We start from the raw sequence: 20,253 nt of genomic DNA on the forward strand, positions 1-20,253 counted from the left end.
TGTTTACAGTTCCGTTGCGATTCACCACTTCATTTACAGTGTTGCCAAAAAATAATCAAAAATAAGCAAAGCAGTGCTGCCAAAACTGATATTTCAGGTCTCACCATTCTTGATTTGGTGAAAATAATATTCAACATTCTTGCATTTCACAATTTTCAAAAAATCGTGTAAAATCCAGGAATGGTAAAAAAAAAGCTCATTTCAGCGTAAATGTTCTTAGAAATGCGAAATCTGTCGATCTAAAATATAAAAAATAGGGGTTAGGTCCGACAAGAAAGGTCTATTTCCCACATTTGTTAGCTAAATGAAGTGCACTAGAAAAACAAAATATAAGCGAGAACACGCCAATCGTTTTAAAAAAAAAACTATGTTAAGCTTAAGCCAAACATGAACCGCCATGTTTGAAAAACGCAAAAATAACTAAGTCCTTTTCAGCCGCCAAGTGTCTAAGTGTTGAAATTGCCTTTAAATCGCATTCGCAAATTGCATTTTTTCCTAGGGGCATTTAGCATAGGCGAGTTGAGTCAAACATCAAACTATTTAAATCGCCTGACCACGCTCGTCTGCATTTTTTTTTGACCGGGATCCAAACGAACATGAAATTTGACGTATTCACCATAGAAATACGTCAGATTTCTGCTCGTTTGGATACGTCAAACGCGTCTTGGCTGCACTCTAACAAAGAGAATAGTGAAAGAGACGAGAGTGAAAATCAGGCAAAACGGCAACACTCCCTTTATGATGATTTCAACACTAGAATTTTGGCAACCGCTTCTACAGGCAGCACTTTAAAATTTAATTTAATGACTCCTATTATATTTTGAAAACAAACCGTATGTCGATCGATGGATTTGTTTATCAAACGATGTGCATTTCGAAACAAAGAGATGAAATAATTCTAAAGCTTATTTTTACTCATACATATACTCTAGAATGCACCTTACAATCACGATTGAACTAAATTCTGACGAAAATTCAAATTTCTTTTTTGATAGAAGTACAATGCTTATCTCCTCCAACTCAGGCATGAGTAATGTTTATTTACATTGCACGATTGGTCTGCTAAGGTATTTTTGGCTTCACACTATTCGTCTCTTTCCCTATTCTCTTTGCACTCTAATGGCATATTCGTTTTTGACACTGCACTACACCGGTGTAGTCGGTGCTACACTAATTCAAACTTGGGTGTAATCAGTCTATCTCTTTCTTTGCACTACACCAGTGTAGCACCAAGAAAAAACGAAAACGCCATAACTTGAGAGCTCTAATTTAGAGGCCAGACATTTTGAACTGCCTGATTTTCTTTGAAAAATAGTGGCAACCCTGTCGTGTCGTAAATCGACAAATTCATTCTTGTTTTGATCGACGCAATTTCTTCCTAATGTCACTCTTGTCAGCATCAGTGCATTCCGTTAAGGGTGAACGGGAAAACGCAGTGTTCGATTATTTTCTGACAAACGTGTGTTTTCATTCCGCTAATTTAAAGTGCGAAAAAACTTATACAACGGTAAATTCTTTTTGTTAATATATTAACAAATCAAAGGCTTACGCACCGGAAATTCATTTTTGATAGTAGCTTTGTTCAGATCATTGCGGAACTTCTTGATAATTTGGTTGAAAATTTTCTCCCGTCATCACACCACGCACGCAGCTCGGCGCGACCAACAGACGTATCGTGAAAGAAGGAAGAAAATTGTGAACAGTCGGCTTGTATAGTCCCTCATCACGGCGAAGACGACGAAAGCAAGTACACGGTTGAGGTTAGAACAAGAGTATTCACTCGCCTTTCTGCGGCAGCTGATGTGCTGTAAATAGTGCGTACTGTCAAAACGACGTAGAAGGTGTTCCTTCGTTTTCGGACAGCGATAAACTTACAGAGCTCCAGTCGGTTAGTGTACACAACTATGGCATCTCCGGCCGATCAGGCGGAAGTATTACGTGGTCGAGATTTGGTTCGAATATTCCAGCTATGGGAAGAAAGGCACAGTATCCCAGGCTACGATCCGGAGCCGATTGTCACCAGGTGAGAATTGTATTCAATTAGCATTATAAGTTTTGCCGTATTTTGCTTAATTATCTTACAATTAATCGAAAAAATGGTTTCTTGGTTGAGAAGAGTTTAATGAAAGTGTTCGTGCCACATTAAATTTTTGCATTTAACCTGCACGTTTTTCTTATTACTTTGAGGGGTTTGAAAAACATTGCGACATCTTAAGGTGGTTTCAAAATTGACAGCTAGTGCATTTTGGTTACCTTCAAAAGCTTTGTAGGATTCTAGTGTAATGTGGAAAAAACGCACAATAATACTTCTGATTCTTTGGTACCCTAAGCTTAAGGTTGGATAGAGAAAGGGTAAAAATCGAAAACGAAAAAAGCAGTTTTTTTTCCACACCGTATGTCAGATTTTCATAAAAATCAATCAGCAGTACTGTAACAGCATTCTACATACGCTGATTGATTTTTATGAAAATCTAACATACGGTGTGGAAAAAACTGCTTTTTTCGTTTGCGATTTTTGCGCATTCTCTGTCCAAAGCCACACAGCCGGAACCGTGTTATAACTTCCGAAGGGCACACTCAGACGTGTATTTATTTTCGAGCCTTATGACGCACATTTGTGCGCCATAATGTCCTGGGCGTTGTGACGCATGTTCAATTTCGGATGTTATGTCACAGTAAATATTCTGGACACTATGATGCACTTATTGTTTCGGATATTGTAACTCATGAGAACTGCGTCATATCGTCTCAAAATTATATGCGTCATAAAGTTTGAAAGTAAATGCACGTCCTGGTGTCACAACGTCCGAGATCCGAGAGTAATATCCGGGATGCACACAATATTGGGATGTTATGACGCAGAGATCATGCGTCATAAAGTCGTGGATTCAATGACACATTCATAGTCTCAGACATCATAGCGTCACACGTCATAAGATCCCACAGAATGATACGTCAGAATCTCTCGGACACGCAAAATATCCAAAACAGTGGGTGCGACAAATAATGCCGTGCTTTATGATGCAATACCTCTGTTTCATAACATCCCAATATCAGTGTGCGTCGTAAGATCCGGGACGCTATGACGCAGGACTACTTTCGGACGTTGTGACACATGGCAGTATCTGCAGATGAATTGAGCGATTATTTATTGCTGTCATGAACATACGAGTATGTTTGTATCTCACCACCAAGATCGGTTCAAATCGGGTATTGTTCCAGTAACAGAGATGCCGGGTAGAATATTCGTTGGGTCATAGAAACGAGTAGCTCACTGCAGAATAATAAAGACACAGATTTTGTTATATACAAATCGACAAAGGTATACCTTGCTCCAAATTGAAGTAACCGAATAGGTATAGTAGCATCATAATCAACCACCTTCTAATCACTTTATAATAGCTTTATTTTTACTACATAATCAGCAGTATTGTCATGATATGATTACAGTCGAATTTGATGTTTCAAATATTAGATTCCAAATCGTGTAACAGCTTATGGGATAGCATGTAGCCAAAACACCTATATGGTGGAAGAAACGTTGATCGAACGGATGCCCACAATCTCCATCAGATTGTATACTATTACCCAAAAATCATTCCCCAGAAAGCCATTCCTTAGAATTCTACCCCCCAGATTATACTATTCCCAGAAAACTATTTCCTAGAATGTACCAATCTTCAGAATTCCATCCCCTAGAATGCACATTTCCCAGAAAGTCATTCCCCAGAAAAGGTGTACTTTTTTATTGATTTCATCTTTTCAAACGTACTACTTGTTCCCACTTCCATTGAACGACGTTCATCGCTATCGATTCGGTCACATTTGAAATGATTTGCATTGTGCTGAAACCGGAATTTAGAAGGACATACCGAAGTCTTTTCTCCAGAAAGAACTATTTTCCAGAAAACCATTCCATCGAAATCAACAATTCCTAGGAAACAATATTCCAGAATGTCTCAGGAAAGTCTTATCCAGATTGAACCAGTGCTCAGAAGTTCATTACCCAGATATAACCATTTCCCAGACATTGTTGGTAATATGGGGAAAGCACCCATTGGTCTTTGAATTGGGAAAACATCTTAATGAAAATCATAAATCTTTTTCAGAATGTTGGCCATTTTGCTCTTTTCTAAAAATGTAATGCTAGCAGCACTGGACAATAGTAGTATTTTAAAATGTATATTACAAATTGCAGAATTCAGTACAGTACAACCATAGGAAGCCCTCCTTCATAGGATCCAAAAGAATGGAACAGTGTTATGTAAGTAAGGTTATGTAGTGAAACCAAAATTTTGTACATTGTCTAAATCGAGGAACTGATGCGGTGTAAAGCTGCTGAGGATTAGCCGCCGACAGCCGCTTTACTTGAACATAGGAATTATTTCCTTCTTTCAAACATGAGCAGTTGCTTCTCTAATCTTCCGGCCATCACATTACATGATTTAGCATGTACATATAACAAAAATAATACAAGGTGCTAAAATGCACAGAAATCCTCTAATGATAGTACCAAGAGCCGTTCATAAATGATGTCACTTATTGACAGTTGGGGAAAAGCCATGAATTACCGAGAGAAGAACTAAAAATTTGAGATGTACTAGCGGAGCGGGGTTAATAAAATCAACAACAATTTTTAGACTTTTCTTGCGAGACATTGTTTATGAATGGACCCCAAACAAACAATATTCCATAACGAATATCACGTATCAACGATGACAGAGCAGTGAGATCAAGGCCAAGTTCCCCCCGGGTCATGTAAAACTGAGAAGCAACATTAATTTCGGCACAGAGAACAGACTTCCATCTCAAAAGTAAAAGTTGACTTAAAGGCGCATCCAAAGCTAACAGCTCGCTTAAAAAAAATATATAGATTCATGGAAAGTTCGAAAGAACCTCTCCATCATGCAGTGGAGAATTGAATGGAAAAATTTGATGCTGTACTTGGATATGCAATACTGCCGTCCTTTTTGGTCCCCGAAACAAATGCATGGTCGGTTAATTTCCAACCTTTCTAGGGTAACGAATCGCGAAGCCGATGTATATAGTCTAAAAAAAAATCATTGATAAAGATGTTATTATCAGTGCTACCGTTCATACATAACAACATATATAGGCGCTGAACCGGTTCATACTATCAAAAGATTTGATAATAAAATCAAAGCTAAAGATGTAAATTACCTAACTGCAAAGGATATCCACGCGTAGAACGCACTAAACGTAAGGTTGCACATTGCTTCACAAAGAACAGAAACTGCTTAGCAATATTCCATACTTGATTATCTGATTTGATTCGTTGCAGAGCTATCGGCCCGAAAAAAGTCTACCATATCTAAAACCCAGATTTTCTAACGGTATCGCGTTTCTTTTTTTTTCCAGATTGGCAGAAATTTTCGAGGAAGAAACGGAAGTATACATGCGCAAAGATCCAGACCCGTTCGATGAGCGCCACCCGTCGCGCACCGATCCTAACAGTGATTTGGGACGCATACTGAAAACTCTCTTCCGTAAGGATCACTTCATGACCCGGTTGGTGAATGACTATTTGCGGGACAATTTCTTCACACGGCAAAACGTACAACAGTGTTCACAACCATTAAACATCGCAGCCTGCCGGCTTATCTTGGTGATCATGCCTGGTCTGGAAACATCCGCTGTTTTTCAGGCCGAATTTGACCATTTAATCACACGGTTGTACGGATGGGCTGAATCGAGCCCGGAGCCATTGCAGAGCTACGCCACCGGTCTTCTGGGAGCGGCAATGGAAGTGCAAGAGATAGCTGTGAGTTTCCGCGAGCAAAACATCCGCCTTTTACCGATCATGTTGCGGAGATTACATCTGCTGCAGTTGGCGCATAGGAATCGAGATAGGCTGGTGGAAGCTGGCGAGGGAACAAGTAGCACTGCCTTCCAGAGAATGTTCCAGGTAGAGGCAGCTCTTTTAAGTGGAAAATCTACTGATATCCAGCGGAATGATTTATTGATGGAGGATCACGTCGATAATGATGATCGGCCGTTTGCTCATTTGGGACTGTCTGAAGCGAGCGGAATGGCACCACCTAATGGCCCAACTTCTGTGTTAAATTTGAACACTCTTTTTCAAAACGAAAACAGCCAAACCACGCAGGATAACGGTCAAAGTAGGTCTGCTCCCCACCGAAATCTGATTCCTATCTATCCGGCAACGATCGCTACTAGCCAGATGTTGATCCTACGGTATCTTACACCAATGGGGGAGTACCAGGAATTTTTGCCACATGTTTTCGAGCACAATGCCATGAGTTTGATTTTTCGTTACATTGAAAATTTGGACGCAAAAGACACCTGCCTGGCGTTTGAAGCGCTCAAATATTTGGCTTCGCTGCTTTGCCACAAAAAGTTCTCACTAGAATTCATTGCCAGTGGTGGTCTAGAACGGTTATTAAAAGTTCCCCGACCAAGTTTAGCTGCCACTGGAGTTTCGATCGCGTTCTATTATCTGGCTTACTGCGAAGATGCAATGGAGCGAATCTGTCTGATGCCTCAGAAAATTATCACCGAACTTGTATCGTATGCTTTATGGTTGCTGGGTTGCTCCCACGATTCTGGTCGTTGTCATGCTACGATGTTCTTCGGTTTGAGTTGCCAGTTCAAGACTATGATGGATGAGTTCGATAAACAGGATGGTCTACGGAAGCTGTACAATGTGATTGCCGTACTGCCGATTCTATTATCGACGGACGAATACAATCTGAACGACGATGAGGAATGTGCTGCTCGACAAGTCGTACGTCATGTGTGTGTCGCGTTGAAGAAGTACTTCGAAAATCATCTGTACTACAAGTACAGCCAAGTGACTCGTCAACAGTGTCCAACCGGAACTCTAGCGCAACCAGTTTTTAAATCGGTAAAAAATTCACCGGAAGTCATAAGCGATCAGATTAAAACATTACAGGAGCTATTACCAATGAAGGCTCTTTGGACGCCGGTGGACGAGTTTCTGACCTTGGGCGGGGTCAACTTATTGCTTCGTATTATCGCATTGGCTTATGAATGGAACTACAGTGGGCGGTAAGTTTTCATAATCAACTTCAACAGATATTAACTCAAGATGTTCTAATAAAGTTTCAGTTCTTGCAGTGCTGAAACGGTACGTGCCGCATTGGATGTACTGAATGTATGCTGCGTGATTCCGCGGGTCCATACCGTGTTCTGTGAGCGGATCGAGTTCCCGGATGAGGGTTCGGCTGCCGGAATTAACATCGTACTAGGGGCAGCGGAAGGTGAAATAGTTGCCGACGCCGAAGTGCAAAAATCAGCCCTGGCTGTGCTGGTTCATACAGTTTGTGCTCCAATTCATCGACCCAGTGGATCACTGGCTCGGTTTGGTTCCGCAAAGAAACGAATGCCGAATAAAAATTCGGAGGAATTGCTTCAAAAGGTGTGGGAGAGTGTTCGATCCAACAACGGTATCATTGTGCTACTGTCACTAATGTGTGTTAAAACGCCCATTACCGATGCGGACTGCATTCGAGGGATGGCCTGTCGGGCGCTAGCTGGTCTGGCAAGGTCTGAAACGGTACAACAGATTATCGGAAAGCTCCCACTGTTTGTAAATGGACAGCTACAAAGTATGTCGACTTGACAAACTACTCGGTTAAATCACTTGACTAAAACATTTAATTTTTTGTTCACAGGTCTTATGCGTGACCCAATTCTGCAGGAGAAACGTGCTGAGCATGTCCAGTTCCAGAAATACGCTCTGGAACTAATGGAACGTGTGTCGGGGAAAACGAAAACCTTCAACAATCAACTGGACACATCGTTAGCGGACATTCATAAAGCAAATGTCGTTGCCCAGACTAAAATTCAATTTAATGAGCAGCAGCTTTATCAGCTAATCTATCAACATCTGGTGGCAAGAGGTTTAAGCGAAACAGCTTCCAGTTTGGTAAAAGAAGCAAACTTAACAGTTCCAACACTTCTACAACAGCAGCACCAACAGAGTGCTGGCATTGGTAGGAATTTACATCATTCGCCGTTTGCCTTTAGGTCACCCAACACCACTCTTATACAAAGATCGAGAATTCGAAGCAAAACTACAGAGGCCGTATTCAATCACTCATCGGCTCAAGCCAACTTGCAAGCTGCCCTGGCTGCCGCAAGCGTCGAGGGTAATTTGATGAATAATGGGGGTAACACTGACGTGCATTCCTTGCGAATGGACGCATTGAGCAGTGCTGGCACTGCAGTGACACTGGAGCAAGCACCAAGTGAACCGTTAACTCCGATTAAGCTTATCAAAAAAACTAATCCGGGTAGCATAAGTGCTGGAGGGCCCGTCGGAGGTAGCTCTTCTCACGGTAACAGCAACAATTTAAACACTCCCTTCTCCTCCTCGTCTAGCAGCAGCAACCAGCAGCGTTCATTGCAGAAACAAATATCGGCCACCATCGGCACAGCATCGTTCCTTGTTCCAGCGTCGACGTCTTCCAAAACCACCACGGCAGATGCACCCGGCAATACTGTTACTCTTGATACCATTATAACTGAGTATCTCACCAACCAGCATGCTTTGTGTAAACATCCGATGTCTACCTGCCCCCAATTTGATCTGTTCGTACCACATAAATGTCCGGACCCGCGACCGAATCGGGCTTCCGGGATGAGTATGAATTTTGCAGCACGGTTTTTCAAACGACACGCCGGATTTTCCTCCCGAAGGTACGATCGACGATTGGTTCATTCGAATTTTTCCGCTTCACGTGTGCTGCGGCCACAGGACTCGGAATTTTTCTTTACGTGCTGTGATTTTACGGTAAGTTTTACCTCCATCCCATGCTATCGGCTACTTAGAGACGTTTTCATTTCAATTCTTTGCAGCCATGTGCCACAAAACTCATCACCGGCTCGCACAGTGGAGAGGTGAAGATTTTCAATTTGAGTGACAGCAACGAGGAGTTTAGCTACTCGTGTCACGAATCGTATCTGAACTCGATCAAATGTAGCAAAGATGGACGCCTGTTGTTGACGTCCTGTGCATGGCGGTCTCCGATGTCCGTGCTGTGGAATATTGAGAACAATCGGTTCTCGCACAAGCTTCAGTGGGACGAGGAAGAGTACCTGGAGTTTCCGAATGTGAAACAGGACAAGGTGCTGGCGACTACAGGAGAGGTGAGTTCCAAATTGGGATATAGTTAATTGTGGCAAAGTGTTATATACTAAACAGAAGTATAAAACTTTTATTCATATTTTTAGTTGATGTAGGTTTTTTACATTGCTCATATTTATTTTCACAGGTTGCCACAATCTACGACATCAACACCGGACAGAAGATTCTTTCGTTGGTACCAAACATCTACAATCAGTACTCGAAAAATCGTGCCACGTTCTGTCCCTCGGACGAGTTGGTTCTGTCGGATGGTGTGCTGTGGGATGTCACCTCTGGCAAAGAGATTCACAAGTTTGACAAACTCAACCAGACCATCTCCGGAGTATTTCATCCAAACGGGTTGGAGATCGTGTCCAATACCGAGGTGTGGGATTTGCGGACATTCCACCTGCTGAGGACGGTGCCAGCGTTGGACCAGTGCTATGTCAAGTTCTCGCCGCAGAATGTGATATACGGTATCTGTCCGGAGCTGGAGACGGAATCCAACTCGGATAATGTTTTTTTCGAGTCGAGCTTCAAAGTGTTGGACGGGTACGACTACTCTAGCATTTCAACGGTGGACGTGAAACGGAACATCTACGATCTAGCAATAAACCTGTATGGTAGCCAGATCGCGATCGTCGAGAATCAGGGTGGGTACAACTCGGTACAGGAGTCGGTAGTGCGAATTTACAGTGTTGGACGCAAGAAGAACACTGAAGATGACGCCGAAGAGGAGGAGGAGGAGATGGAAAACTCCGAGGACAATTCGATGTCGGAGACGGAGTCGGTCGGTGAGTACTGTGATCATCATTCATGAATGGATGGGTCTGTGATTGTGTATATGTGTATGTTGAAATCCAATGGTTTGGTGTGTATTTTTAAAACCTAGACATCTGTTCTGAAATATGTCCTTACATTACAATGTATATGTTTAACTGTTAGGCCACTGACAGAATGGCGGCGTGAAACTGAGCTGAGATTGGTACCGACATTAGGATACAAGGTGCGAGTAATTTGCTTGCAGCGAATTAATTGGATCCTGTTAGAGTAAAAGCAGGTAATCGATGCAAATCCGCTTGGCTTTTACTGCGACATCCCTTTGCAAGCAGATTTCTCGCATCCTAATGTTAGTACCTGTCCCAGTTTAGCTTTTCGCCGCCAGTCTGTAGCAGCTTTAGAGTGTATCATTCGAATGAATATTAGACCGGCTCTAAAATTGACATTTTTTTCGGAATACCGCTCAATCGAAAGGTGGTTGAGCTTGGGCGGTTACTTCTGGTTTAATCGCAATGGACCACTCGCCCGAATGTCATTAACCCGAATACCACATTCACTCAAGCATAATATAAAATCGGTAATTGTCTAGTTTAGAGACTTTAGTGATATAGGTCCGATTTTAAAGCGTTTTTTTTTTTTCAAAAGGGTGTATTTTAACCTAAATAAACAAAATCCGATAGCGGAAATGAGAAATTTTTAACTAAAGTTTGATAAACTGAACAGTAACAAGTGAGCTTATGCATCGGAGCTAGTGTGATGCGCCTTGGCCGCATATCCGAGGCCAAGGATCCGAAGCGGCGCAAAGCCGCTGAGGTTCCGTTGGACGAGGCGTTGATGCACCCATCTCCGGAGTTATAGGCAAACCTGTGATCCTCTCGTTTGCCCGGTTTACTCAAACATAGGGGCTATAGCTAGTTTAAAGCCGACTGTGCGGCAGCGAAGTCGGACAGTGCACCAGAAAGCGATATGGCGTAGCCATATTAGTCAACCGAACATTGACCAATGTGTCTACGCCACATTGCTTTTTGGTGTACTGTCCCACGCCGCTGAGATTCCGTTGCCAACGCTACAAATGTTCTTCAGGTGCAAACAGATGCATATAGGGCGCAGTTGTCAGCTCGAGCGGTGGAATCTCGTGATAAACCGGACAAAATAATAAGAAATCTTTCGGAAACATCATCAATCGAGGTAAAAATATATGAAGCTGTTCCGTTAACAAATTGAATCAATTAAATTTGTAATTAATATCATGCATAGTGGAAGTCCATTTGGCATAACGTCGTTAGTGAATAGTAGCTCATAAAGGTTATGTGGGGAAGCTAGTGTATGCGCTTTTGTCACAATTACCGAGGTCGAGGAACCGAAGCGGAGGTCCCTCCTCAGCAAACCTGTGATCCATTGGTATGCTTGGTTTACTGAATTCCTTCTTTGTATATGAGCAGTTCTTTGAGTTTGTATACCAAATAGTCTTCTCAATCAAACTATGCTCGGTTTACTCACACAGGGATTGATTCCTTTTTTTTAACCCTCCGTAAGATCTCGCTAGATTTTCAGAGCAGCGTGCACTCAGTGCACTAGCGCGACTTCCGGAAGGTTAAACATGAGCAGTTCTTTTTCACACAATTAGGGGTTGATTGCTTCTTTCAAACATGAACAAATCCTTGGATCCGCACTGCCTATAATCGCAAGTCAGTCCCATGTAGATAGGGAATCCCATAGAACATGGGACTGACTTTCGATTATGGGCAGTGCATGCCAAATAAGTTTGCAAGGAAACTGTTGATCCACTCGTCTGCCCGGTTTACTCAATCATAAGGGTTGATTCCTTCTTTCAAAACAAGAGCAATTTCTTGAATCTATATACCAAATAGCTCTCTACATAATATTGGATTTCGAGACAGCTGTGTTAAACGTTACTAAAAGAATTTTTTCCGGTGCTGCCCTTCACGGATGATTCTTCCATCTAAACCAAAGTTTTGTCAGAAAACTAAAACAAATTGGTCATCAGACAAAATATTCGGAAACTCACCGAATTCAACTCATAAACAAACAAGTTCTTGCCTTGGATTTCTTGCCCCATCAAGATATTCCAAAGGCACTCGACGAATTGAGGAAAAGTTGTCCAAAGGTTCTCGACGATTTTTTGTATTACATTAGTAAAAATTGTATTTTCGGTAGGAAGGAAGCTAACCAAAAAGTTTCTCGATGACCGCTCTTTCCCCCCGCTTCGTGATCAGTTTTTGAAAATGTATCGAAGAAGATTCCTAGGACCACCAATAATGTGGAAGGCTGGCACACAAAAGGACCTAAAACTGGAAACCCTAGTTAAATCATACAATCCAGGTGATTGGATTAACTATTTGACTGGTATAGCTTTAGTGTTAATTTCTTCAAATCATTAAATGTAATAAAATTTGTATTTCATCTTAATAAATTAAATTTTTTCAATTGACATTTCGATGTTTTTCGGTTATATCGAATTCGGGCGAATGGCATTCGGGTTTGTGTTGCAATGTCGGGCGAATGTCATTCGGGTAAATGGATTTCGGGCGAATGTCATTCGGGCGAATGTAATAGAATCTTCTCGTTTACAATCATACACAAAGAATTCGGTCGAACTATATCTGATCTTCTTTCAGATCAAAGTTTAGCCACCAAGTATTCTAAATGTTTTGGAAATACCTGATGCAGAAACATGCAGCCGTGACAGATATCTCGAAAGTTCGACCTGTCTTAAGCAAGCAAATGATGTTCCTGGCGGTAAGCCTTTTACGAAGCGCTACCTCGTTTCCATACACGCTCACAAAGCTGAGATCGACGGTGTGTTCACCCATTCGATTTCACTGTTTAAAGGACCCCCGTGAGTGAAGATTTTAAACGGCAATTGCACAGGACGGAACAAAATTTAATGTTCTTTCAAACTTGTATAGGGTGACCTTGGAAACGACGGATGGAACTGTTATATCTAATTACGTCTTGTACCACGCATCTTGCATTGCACTAAACACAAATGAGTGAACCGTTGTAACAATAAGCTCCCGATGCTTCAAGTACGCAGAAAAAACATTAGAATGACTCTTGCATTGGAAATGTTGAAAAATGTGTCTATTGTGGAAGGAATTTACATTATCTGTTACCATGCCCCGCGTACAAACTACTCCTGGAGAAGCTGATGCGTTGTCTTAACAGATACTGTAAGCACTATTTTGCAGAAATACTAAATAGAGCTACGCCACTCACCACGACAAATCGTTAAGCTATCTTGGACCAGGAACGACGGTCCCTTTTTGAGGACATCTGTAAGTGCTCCTAACAACTATAGGCTGATGAGAGTTCTTGTATAGGCCAATTTTTTTCTTTTGATGACCCATCAAATGTAACTGTTTGAGATAGCGCAGATATAAAGCCGAAGCAAACTGCCTCTGGTCTTAGAAATTTGAGATCAAACAAGGAGTTTCAAGCGCTTCCATCAGCACCAAAAAACTTAAGTTACTTATACATTTCAATCAGAGATTTAATTTAGCACTGGTTAGGTCTAGGCACTGGTAACTTTGTGGTAACATTTGACGCCGCACGCTACAGGCCTAGTTACATTGCGGTGATCACGCTGGAAGTCCAACAGATTAACTAAACTCCAAAAACTCAAACAAATCCATTAGGTTAGGAGTATTCTTCGTACCTTACCGATTAGTCGAATAAAAATAATTTTTCCTGTATTTGGGAACGATTTTTTTTAAAAAAATGGATGATCTGAGCACTAAAAATTGTATTAAAAATTCTTATCAACAAAATAAAAATTTGTTCATAAAAAGGAATCGTTAAGATACGAGAAAATTGCATATACTTAAAAAAAATTAAGGTGATTGGTTTAGTATTTTTTAGATAATAGTGGTAATGGAAAAGCGATTTTTGGAAAAACGACATGTTGAGATGATCGTGTTTAAATTTTCAGGTTACCACTGCTCATGGTAAACGAAGCGCACTTCAAAGCGCTGTAACTTTCAATTTATTGCTTGGATATGTGTGTGTGTTTTTACAATCCATCTCCCACTGGCCGGCAGTGCTTTTATGGAAGAAACTTGTCTGCATCTATTTATTGATAAATTGTGTATTATCCATAGATGTACACATGTTTAGCGCTGGAAATTAAAGGCGATAGCTCTACTGTACATCCAACGATCTATTGCCTGTTCGTGCACGTACATTCTGAGGCCGTCTTCATATACAATAAGCTCCGCGCGAATGCATCCACATATTAATTGGATATGTGCAATACATTCGAAGTTCTAGAATATGAAAAAAAAAATATTTTTGATTCTGGCACGTGTTTACAATAAGGTAAAACCTATAATTGAAGAACAACACAAAACGATCTCAGCAGCGCGTTGCTCTGAATTCGTTAATTGATGGCATTTCTACGAAGAATTCTCCTCTATCCACAATCAGTGAAATCATTGCATCAACTAGTCAAGTTCAGATGGCGTTCTGGATGTATTTTTTGGTGGCTTGATTCGCGCACGAACATGGCAAAATATATTGACTAATCCATGTGCAGTTAGGTTTTACACCAACCGACATACACAGAAAATTTGCATTACCTAGCAGTAGGTAATCTTAAATCTGTGCATCCTACTTCCTCCAATGAAAAACGAAAGAGAGGGAATTCAAATTTACCCAAAAATAATGCGATATTCCCCAAAGCCGACTAAACTTTATCCCATTATGTTGACTAAAAAATCATTCCCTCTCGTTTGTTTTCCGGCAGTGAAATACGGACAGCAAATAAAAATTACCTTCTGGTAGGTAATGGATTTTAAGTGTGTAACCCTACAAAATGAGCTGGATGAACTTCGTTTGACAATTCTCGGTGGTTTGTTTACATGGAAGTTACGTGAGTTCGAATGTAACAGATGAGCACCCGTTGCACTCGCACTCACGCAACTGACAGGGTAAACAAACCACCGAGAATTGTCAAACATGAACTGCATTCATCATGAGTTCATTCCTGTCGTCATCTTGTAGAACTTAGTTGTGTTAGTACGAGATTGAGGTTAAATCGGGTGGAATTTTTGCCAAATGAGGTTAAATCAGATGGCGAATTGTAAATATCGCGTGATATGTATGTTTGTCTATACACGTTGCAACAGCGTTGGTGTCCTAGACGTCAAATAAGTCAATAGGACGAACACAAAATCACTAGAGTTATTATATTGAGAGTTGGGCGGACACAAAAGCCGGAAAACTGGCTCTTATTTCAGAAAAAAACACTGGCATCCCATGTAAATGTTTAAGCGCTAGCTTAATAATTTCATTGTCGTCGTAAGTAAGAACTTTACATGCACGAATAGAAAATACAATTCGAAGATGGGATGATATAATTTCATACTTGTGCGAATATCTCTTCTTGCTACAGAAAAAAATTGGTTCTTTTCGTTTCTCTACACGTGATAACACAAGATAAGAGTTAAATAGTTATGACCATGATCACAATACCTTTCCCATATACATCCAAAGAGAACATGTTATGTGACGTCATGCTTGATTGGCTCCGCTATTTGACATGTTCGATTGGCTCCGCTCAGTGTCTCCGCCTAACTATGATTATAGTAACTATAAAAATCACTTCCAAGCGATTCGACAGTGCTGCCACTTCCACCTTCAATCTAAAGGGTGAACACGAAATTATTGCGACACATTCAACAGGGCATAACTTTTTTACCATTGGGTAAAAATCAACCAAATTTTGCACACTTTCCCATTGATGTGTATTGTTTACATGCTGTCAAATTCGAAGTCGTGTTTTTCGATTCAACGAAAATGGAGGTGAACCAACGCGAGTTGAGAGAACAAATTCTTTCCAAACACCTGGAATTTCCTGACCTGTCGCACCGGCAGTTGGGAAAAATGTTGAACATTCACCATTCAACCGTCTCCAGAGTGTTGAAGCGGTTCCAGAAGCGGTTGACGTTGGACCACGGCAAAGGAGCTGGAAGAAAACCGGGACCGGAGAACAAAAAGACGAAGGGAAAGGTGAAGCGGATGATTAAAGTAAATCCCAACGTCTCGAGCCGTGATTTGGCTAAAAAGATCGGCATGTCGCAGAGCTACGTCCAGAATGCAAAGAAGAGAGCTGGACTACATACATACAAGGTACAAAACTTCCTAAACCGCGATAAGCGGCAACAATCGACGGCTAAAATTCGGGCACAGAAGCTCTACGAGAAGATGCTGACAAAATATGGCTGCTGTGTGATGGACGACGAAACGTATATAAAAGCCGATTTTAAGCAAATTCCGGGGTTGGAGTTTTTCACCGGCAAGAGCAAGTTCTATGTGGACGACAAATTTAAGAAGAAGAAAGTATCGAAGTTCGCCTCCAAATATCTCATATGGCAGGCCATCTGCTCTTGCGGACTGAGGAGTGAGCCTTTCGTGACAAAGGGCACAGTAAATGGCGAGATCTACAAATCTGAGTGTCTCGAGAAGCGCATTTTGCCGTTCTTGCAGCAGCACGACGAAGCTCCACTATTTTGGCCATATTTGGCATCATGCCACTATTATAAAAGTGTCCTGGAGTGGTATGAGGCCAATTCTGTCCATTTTGTTCCAAAGGACATGAATCCGCCAAACTGTCCGGAACTGCGCCCGGTGGAGCAGTACTGGGCAATGATGAAGCGGGAACTTCGGAAGAGCAAGAAGACAGTCAAAGACAAGAAGGACATGTTAAGAAAATAGAAAAAAACTGAGAAACTGGTACCGGATGACACTGTAAAGGAGGGCATCAAGCGAAAATGCGTTCAATTTTACACTCAAGGCTACATCGATTATCTTTTCTTTTGATTTTTGAAGTAAATATATGTATAAAACTACCCTAAAATTTTGTTTTGATTTTAAACATTATAAGAAATAATTTGTCACAATAATTTCGTGTTAGTCCTTTATTGCTTGGATCTGTATGAAAATTTGGAAAATCTTCTCAAGGAGACTATTTATACATTGAAAAGTATGTGTGTGAACTTTGAAGTTGGTAAAAATAACGGAAGATATATTTTTCCTATAGTGCGCGACAATGACTCACTGACCCCTTAAGAGTTCATGTGAGCAAGTTTCTTTTTAGGGAAAAAATTATAACTCTGGCATTTTTCGACCGATTTTGATCATAAAAAGGTCATAAGATGCGGAATTAAATGTTCCTTTTAAATTTCATTCAAAGGAAAACGCTTCTTTAGAAAAATGTTGAGCAATTTTCATAATTTTTATGAGAAAATCGCAAAATGTTTTTTTTTTTCATTTTGTTGTCCCAAGATCACATAGTATTTATAACAAAAGAACATAACGTAGCATACCGTTTGAAAGGTAATTTATTCTTCTTTCTAAAACACTTAAAGAATTAAAAAATTACCATGCAGAAATTTTTATTGTGGCGAAAGTTCCGAGAAATAGTTTTTTTTTGTCGTGAATCAAGATTTTGAGGGTATACAACACTTTTGGACATTATTTTGTGCTGCATTTGATGAGATCTACAACCTATTGGGTTTCTGGAGAAATACCGTTCATTTTCAAAAGGCAATCCTGCGTCAAAGTAAACCATACCATATGATGAAATATGAAATCATTTCTATCAATTCCGACAGGTATCTAAAATACGCTTAAATGGTTCTTGTCATAAAAAAATCGAATTCCTGCATCTCGTCCGCAATTTTGATTCGGCGTCTACCCCAGTCGTAGGGAAAAGATGCCGCATGACGATATTTTTCTCCAAAATTATAGATGATCGTGTCTATGATCAGAATGCCTTCTGAACAATCCCAAATATTCAACTGATTCATACCGAAAAAAATCGCGCGATTAAAAAAAAACAAATTTTGATATTGTACCAAAAATTTTCAACACTCCGCGATGTAACTGGACGCACATAATACCTAATAATATTTTTGTGGGTTAATAATAAGGATTATTTCACATCTCCAGTGTTGAAATTCTTAGAAAGATAACTCTATATAGGGTAAGAGGGTATAAGAAGATGAGCTTATTCCGGCCTAACATCCTAATCATCTAATCCAACTTTTTTTTCTGAGACACCGTAGTTTTTTTGATAAAGTATTGAATTTTATTTATATAATTGTTATAACTAAGAATCAAAGGACAACCATTTTGGTATGGTCGTGTGAGTTGTTTGAAAGGTGTGCGTGGTTCGCTTTCTTGATCGGTGCACAAAATTCCCCCTCATTCTGCCTATTCCAGTATTTCACGGCGCTCGCGGAGAGAACGGTGGTCAGCGTCGTCGGCGGAGACGGGGAATGCGTTTCAATGTACTCGATGATGACGATGATATTTTCCAACCAGGTTCCTCCTCGTCCAGTGAGGACGATGACGACGATGATGATGACAACGATAACGATGACGATGGTGGTGACGGAGATGGGGATGGCGACGGGGACGGAGACGACGATAACGAAGGTGAGGACGATGACGGTGCCAACAACAATGACGACGATGCCGATGAGGAGGATGCTTCGTCCTGGACCACGACCTCCGATCTGGAGGATTTTCTGTTGTTATAGAAGGGAGACGGGACAGAGCGCGGAAGGAATTGATAGCCAAAAAGTGAGTCGCCTATCACAAATCGTACTGTGGTTGTCTGTAAATAATTCACGTAACATAAATCGAGAGTAGGAGCTTTGCGTAAGCTTACCAAATTGCACAGATTCGAATACTAATTATTGGAAAAATTATTGCACCATGATAAGCAGATAGAAGTTGTTACAACATTATAATTGTTAGAACAAAAAATGGCATATTTTTTTAAAAATTGAATCTGTTTTCTTAATCATTGCTTCTTCACCGATCCGATCGCTCGTTTATTTCGTGGCATTTTGTTTTCCTTCTTTAATTTTCTCTTGCTTATATCCTCTGTTTGAGCGAAGGTCAGCAGCAACTGGGGCAAAGTCCAGTTACGCGTGTTAAAGGAAAGATTTTGTACATTTACAATAGTTTTTAACTAGAGGAATAAATCAATTGATATTTGGATTACTAAAACAGTAAATTATCCGAAACACTCCTTCACCACACATTGTAATGAATTTACATACATAAATCTTTCGTCGGGTACACGAGCTCAGCAATTTATCACACGACGTGCGAAGTGATCTACATATAGGCCCCATTAATAAATTACGTAACGCAAAAATGTCCCTAATAATAATTCGTCACGATTTTTTTTCGCCCCTAGTACGTAACAAACCGTTTGAAATTATTTTTTCTTTACTAAAAATATTGACGTAACGTTCAAGCTTATTCCTTCTCCCCCATTTGGCAACATGTGACGTGATGTCGCACACCCTTCTCCCTAAAACTATTACGTAATTTATGAATGGTCCCATACCGTAAAGGAGCGCCTGCCAACAGTCATTAGCAAAAGTAATTAAACAATTTCAAGTCCTAATAGGGCTAAATAATACGCCTCGTACTGGGTGAGCTAGATTGCTTTATTAAAAATCGTATCAATTCACCGGCTTATTCGCGGGTCCAATTGCATCTATGTTAGCCTCGTGTTCTTACTATTTTAAGAAGGTTAGTCCTGTGTTGAACGCACACTTATATCCTCAGGGGATTGATGTAATGAAGCCGAGTGGACAGACAAGCTACTCTGAGCTACCATTGAGTGCTGTTGGTAGCAGCTACGTTTGAATCGGTAAGTAGATATAGCAAAGATTTGTTTTCTTCTCGATTGCATGTTTTTGGCAAACTGTATCCCAAACCAACAAGATTGGATGCCCAAAGAAGTAAAGAACACATCTGGTACGACATTTTTAAGAGAATGAAGCTTTCTTTACTTTGTTCCTAAGAAATAGTACAACAAGAAATCTGAGCGAAGCGGAAAGTCGAGTACACCGTACCCTTATTCATCCTACCATTTAGGCTAATGCGTTAAACACTGCTCTAACTTCAACTCTAACACTGTGTTCAAATGTGAGGGATTAATCGAGGTGCTAAGATGAACTATATTACATTTCCCCGAAAACCATTCCTCAGAAAATGAAATGTCGAAGTTTTTTCTCTAGGAATATATTTTCTAAAAAACTTCCCCAGAAGGAACCAAGACCCGGAAAACATTCCCAGAAAGTGTCAAATCCCATTAAATTATTTAGCCGAATGTTCATTTTTTCAATTAAATTCGTAATAGTCATTTTATTCAAATTATATTCACATCGCTTGTTATGATCACATAAGAGAAAGGCGCCTTTTGTGATATTTTAATAGAGCACCAACAGATAAATAAATGAAATATTATTCTTTTCAATTAGTTTTTTGATGAATTGTTCTCTAGCGTTGCGTTGCGT

At 40.5% G+C, this 20,253-nt stretch overlaps 1 protein-coding gene across 7 annotated transcripts; it reads left to right on the forward strand.

Annotated features, from left to right (window-relative positions):
* Positions 1 to 1,378: 1,378 nt before the first annotated feature.
* LOC131688930 (protein mahjong) lies at positions 1,379 to 18,721 on the forward strand. 7 transcript variants are annotated; one of them, XM_058973557.1, is made up of 8 exons: positions 1,379 to 1,507; positions 1,652 to 2,023; positions 5,380 to 7,050; positions 7,105 to 7,610; positions 7,677 to 8,797; positions 8,863 to 9,153; positions 9,279 to 9,924; positions 18,155 to 18,721. In XM_058973557.1, the coding sequence occupies exons 2-8, from the start codon at positions 1,905 to 1,907 to the stop codon at positions 18,472 to 18,474; spliced, it is 4,674 nt and encodes a 1,557-aa protein (XP_058829540.1). In that variant the 5' UTR covers positions 1,379 to 1,507; positions 1,652 to 1,904; the 3' UTR covers positions 18,475 to 18,721. The 7 variants fall into 7 exon arrangements, with proteins under 7 accessions (XP_058829540.1, XP_058829537.1, XP_058829544.1 ...); XM_058973554.1 differs by having other exon boundaries at positions 1,380 to 1,507; positions 1,577 to 2,023; XM_058973561.1 differs by having other exon boundaries at positions 1,380 to 1,507; positions 1,577 to 2,023; positions 18,257 to 18,721.
* The last annotated feature ends 1,532 nt before the right edge of the window (positions 18,722 to 20,253 follow it).

This window comes from Topomyia yanbarensis, chromosome 3, assembly GCF_030247195.1.
Source record: "Topomyia yanbarensis strain Yona2022 chromosome 3, ASM3024719v1, whole genome shotgun sequence".
NCBI classification, from domain to species: Eukaryota; Metazoa; Arthropoda; class Insecta; order Diptera; family Culicidae; genus Topomyia; species Topomyia yanbarensis.

Coding starts and splice junctions, on each gene's coding strand:
- LOC131688930 (XM_058973557.1), top strand. CDS start 1,905: ATGGCATCTCCGGCCGATCAGGCGGAAGTATTACGTGGTCGAGATTTG. Junction 2,024..5,379: donor CCGGAGCCGATTGTCACCAG/GTGAGAATTGTA, acceptor TTTTTTTTCCAG/ATTGGCAGAAATTTTCGAGG. Junction 8,798..8,862: donor TTACGTGCTGTGATTTTACG/GTAAGTTTTACC, acceptor AATTCTTTGCAG/CCATGTGCCACAAAACTCAT.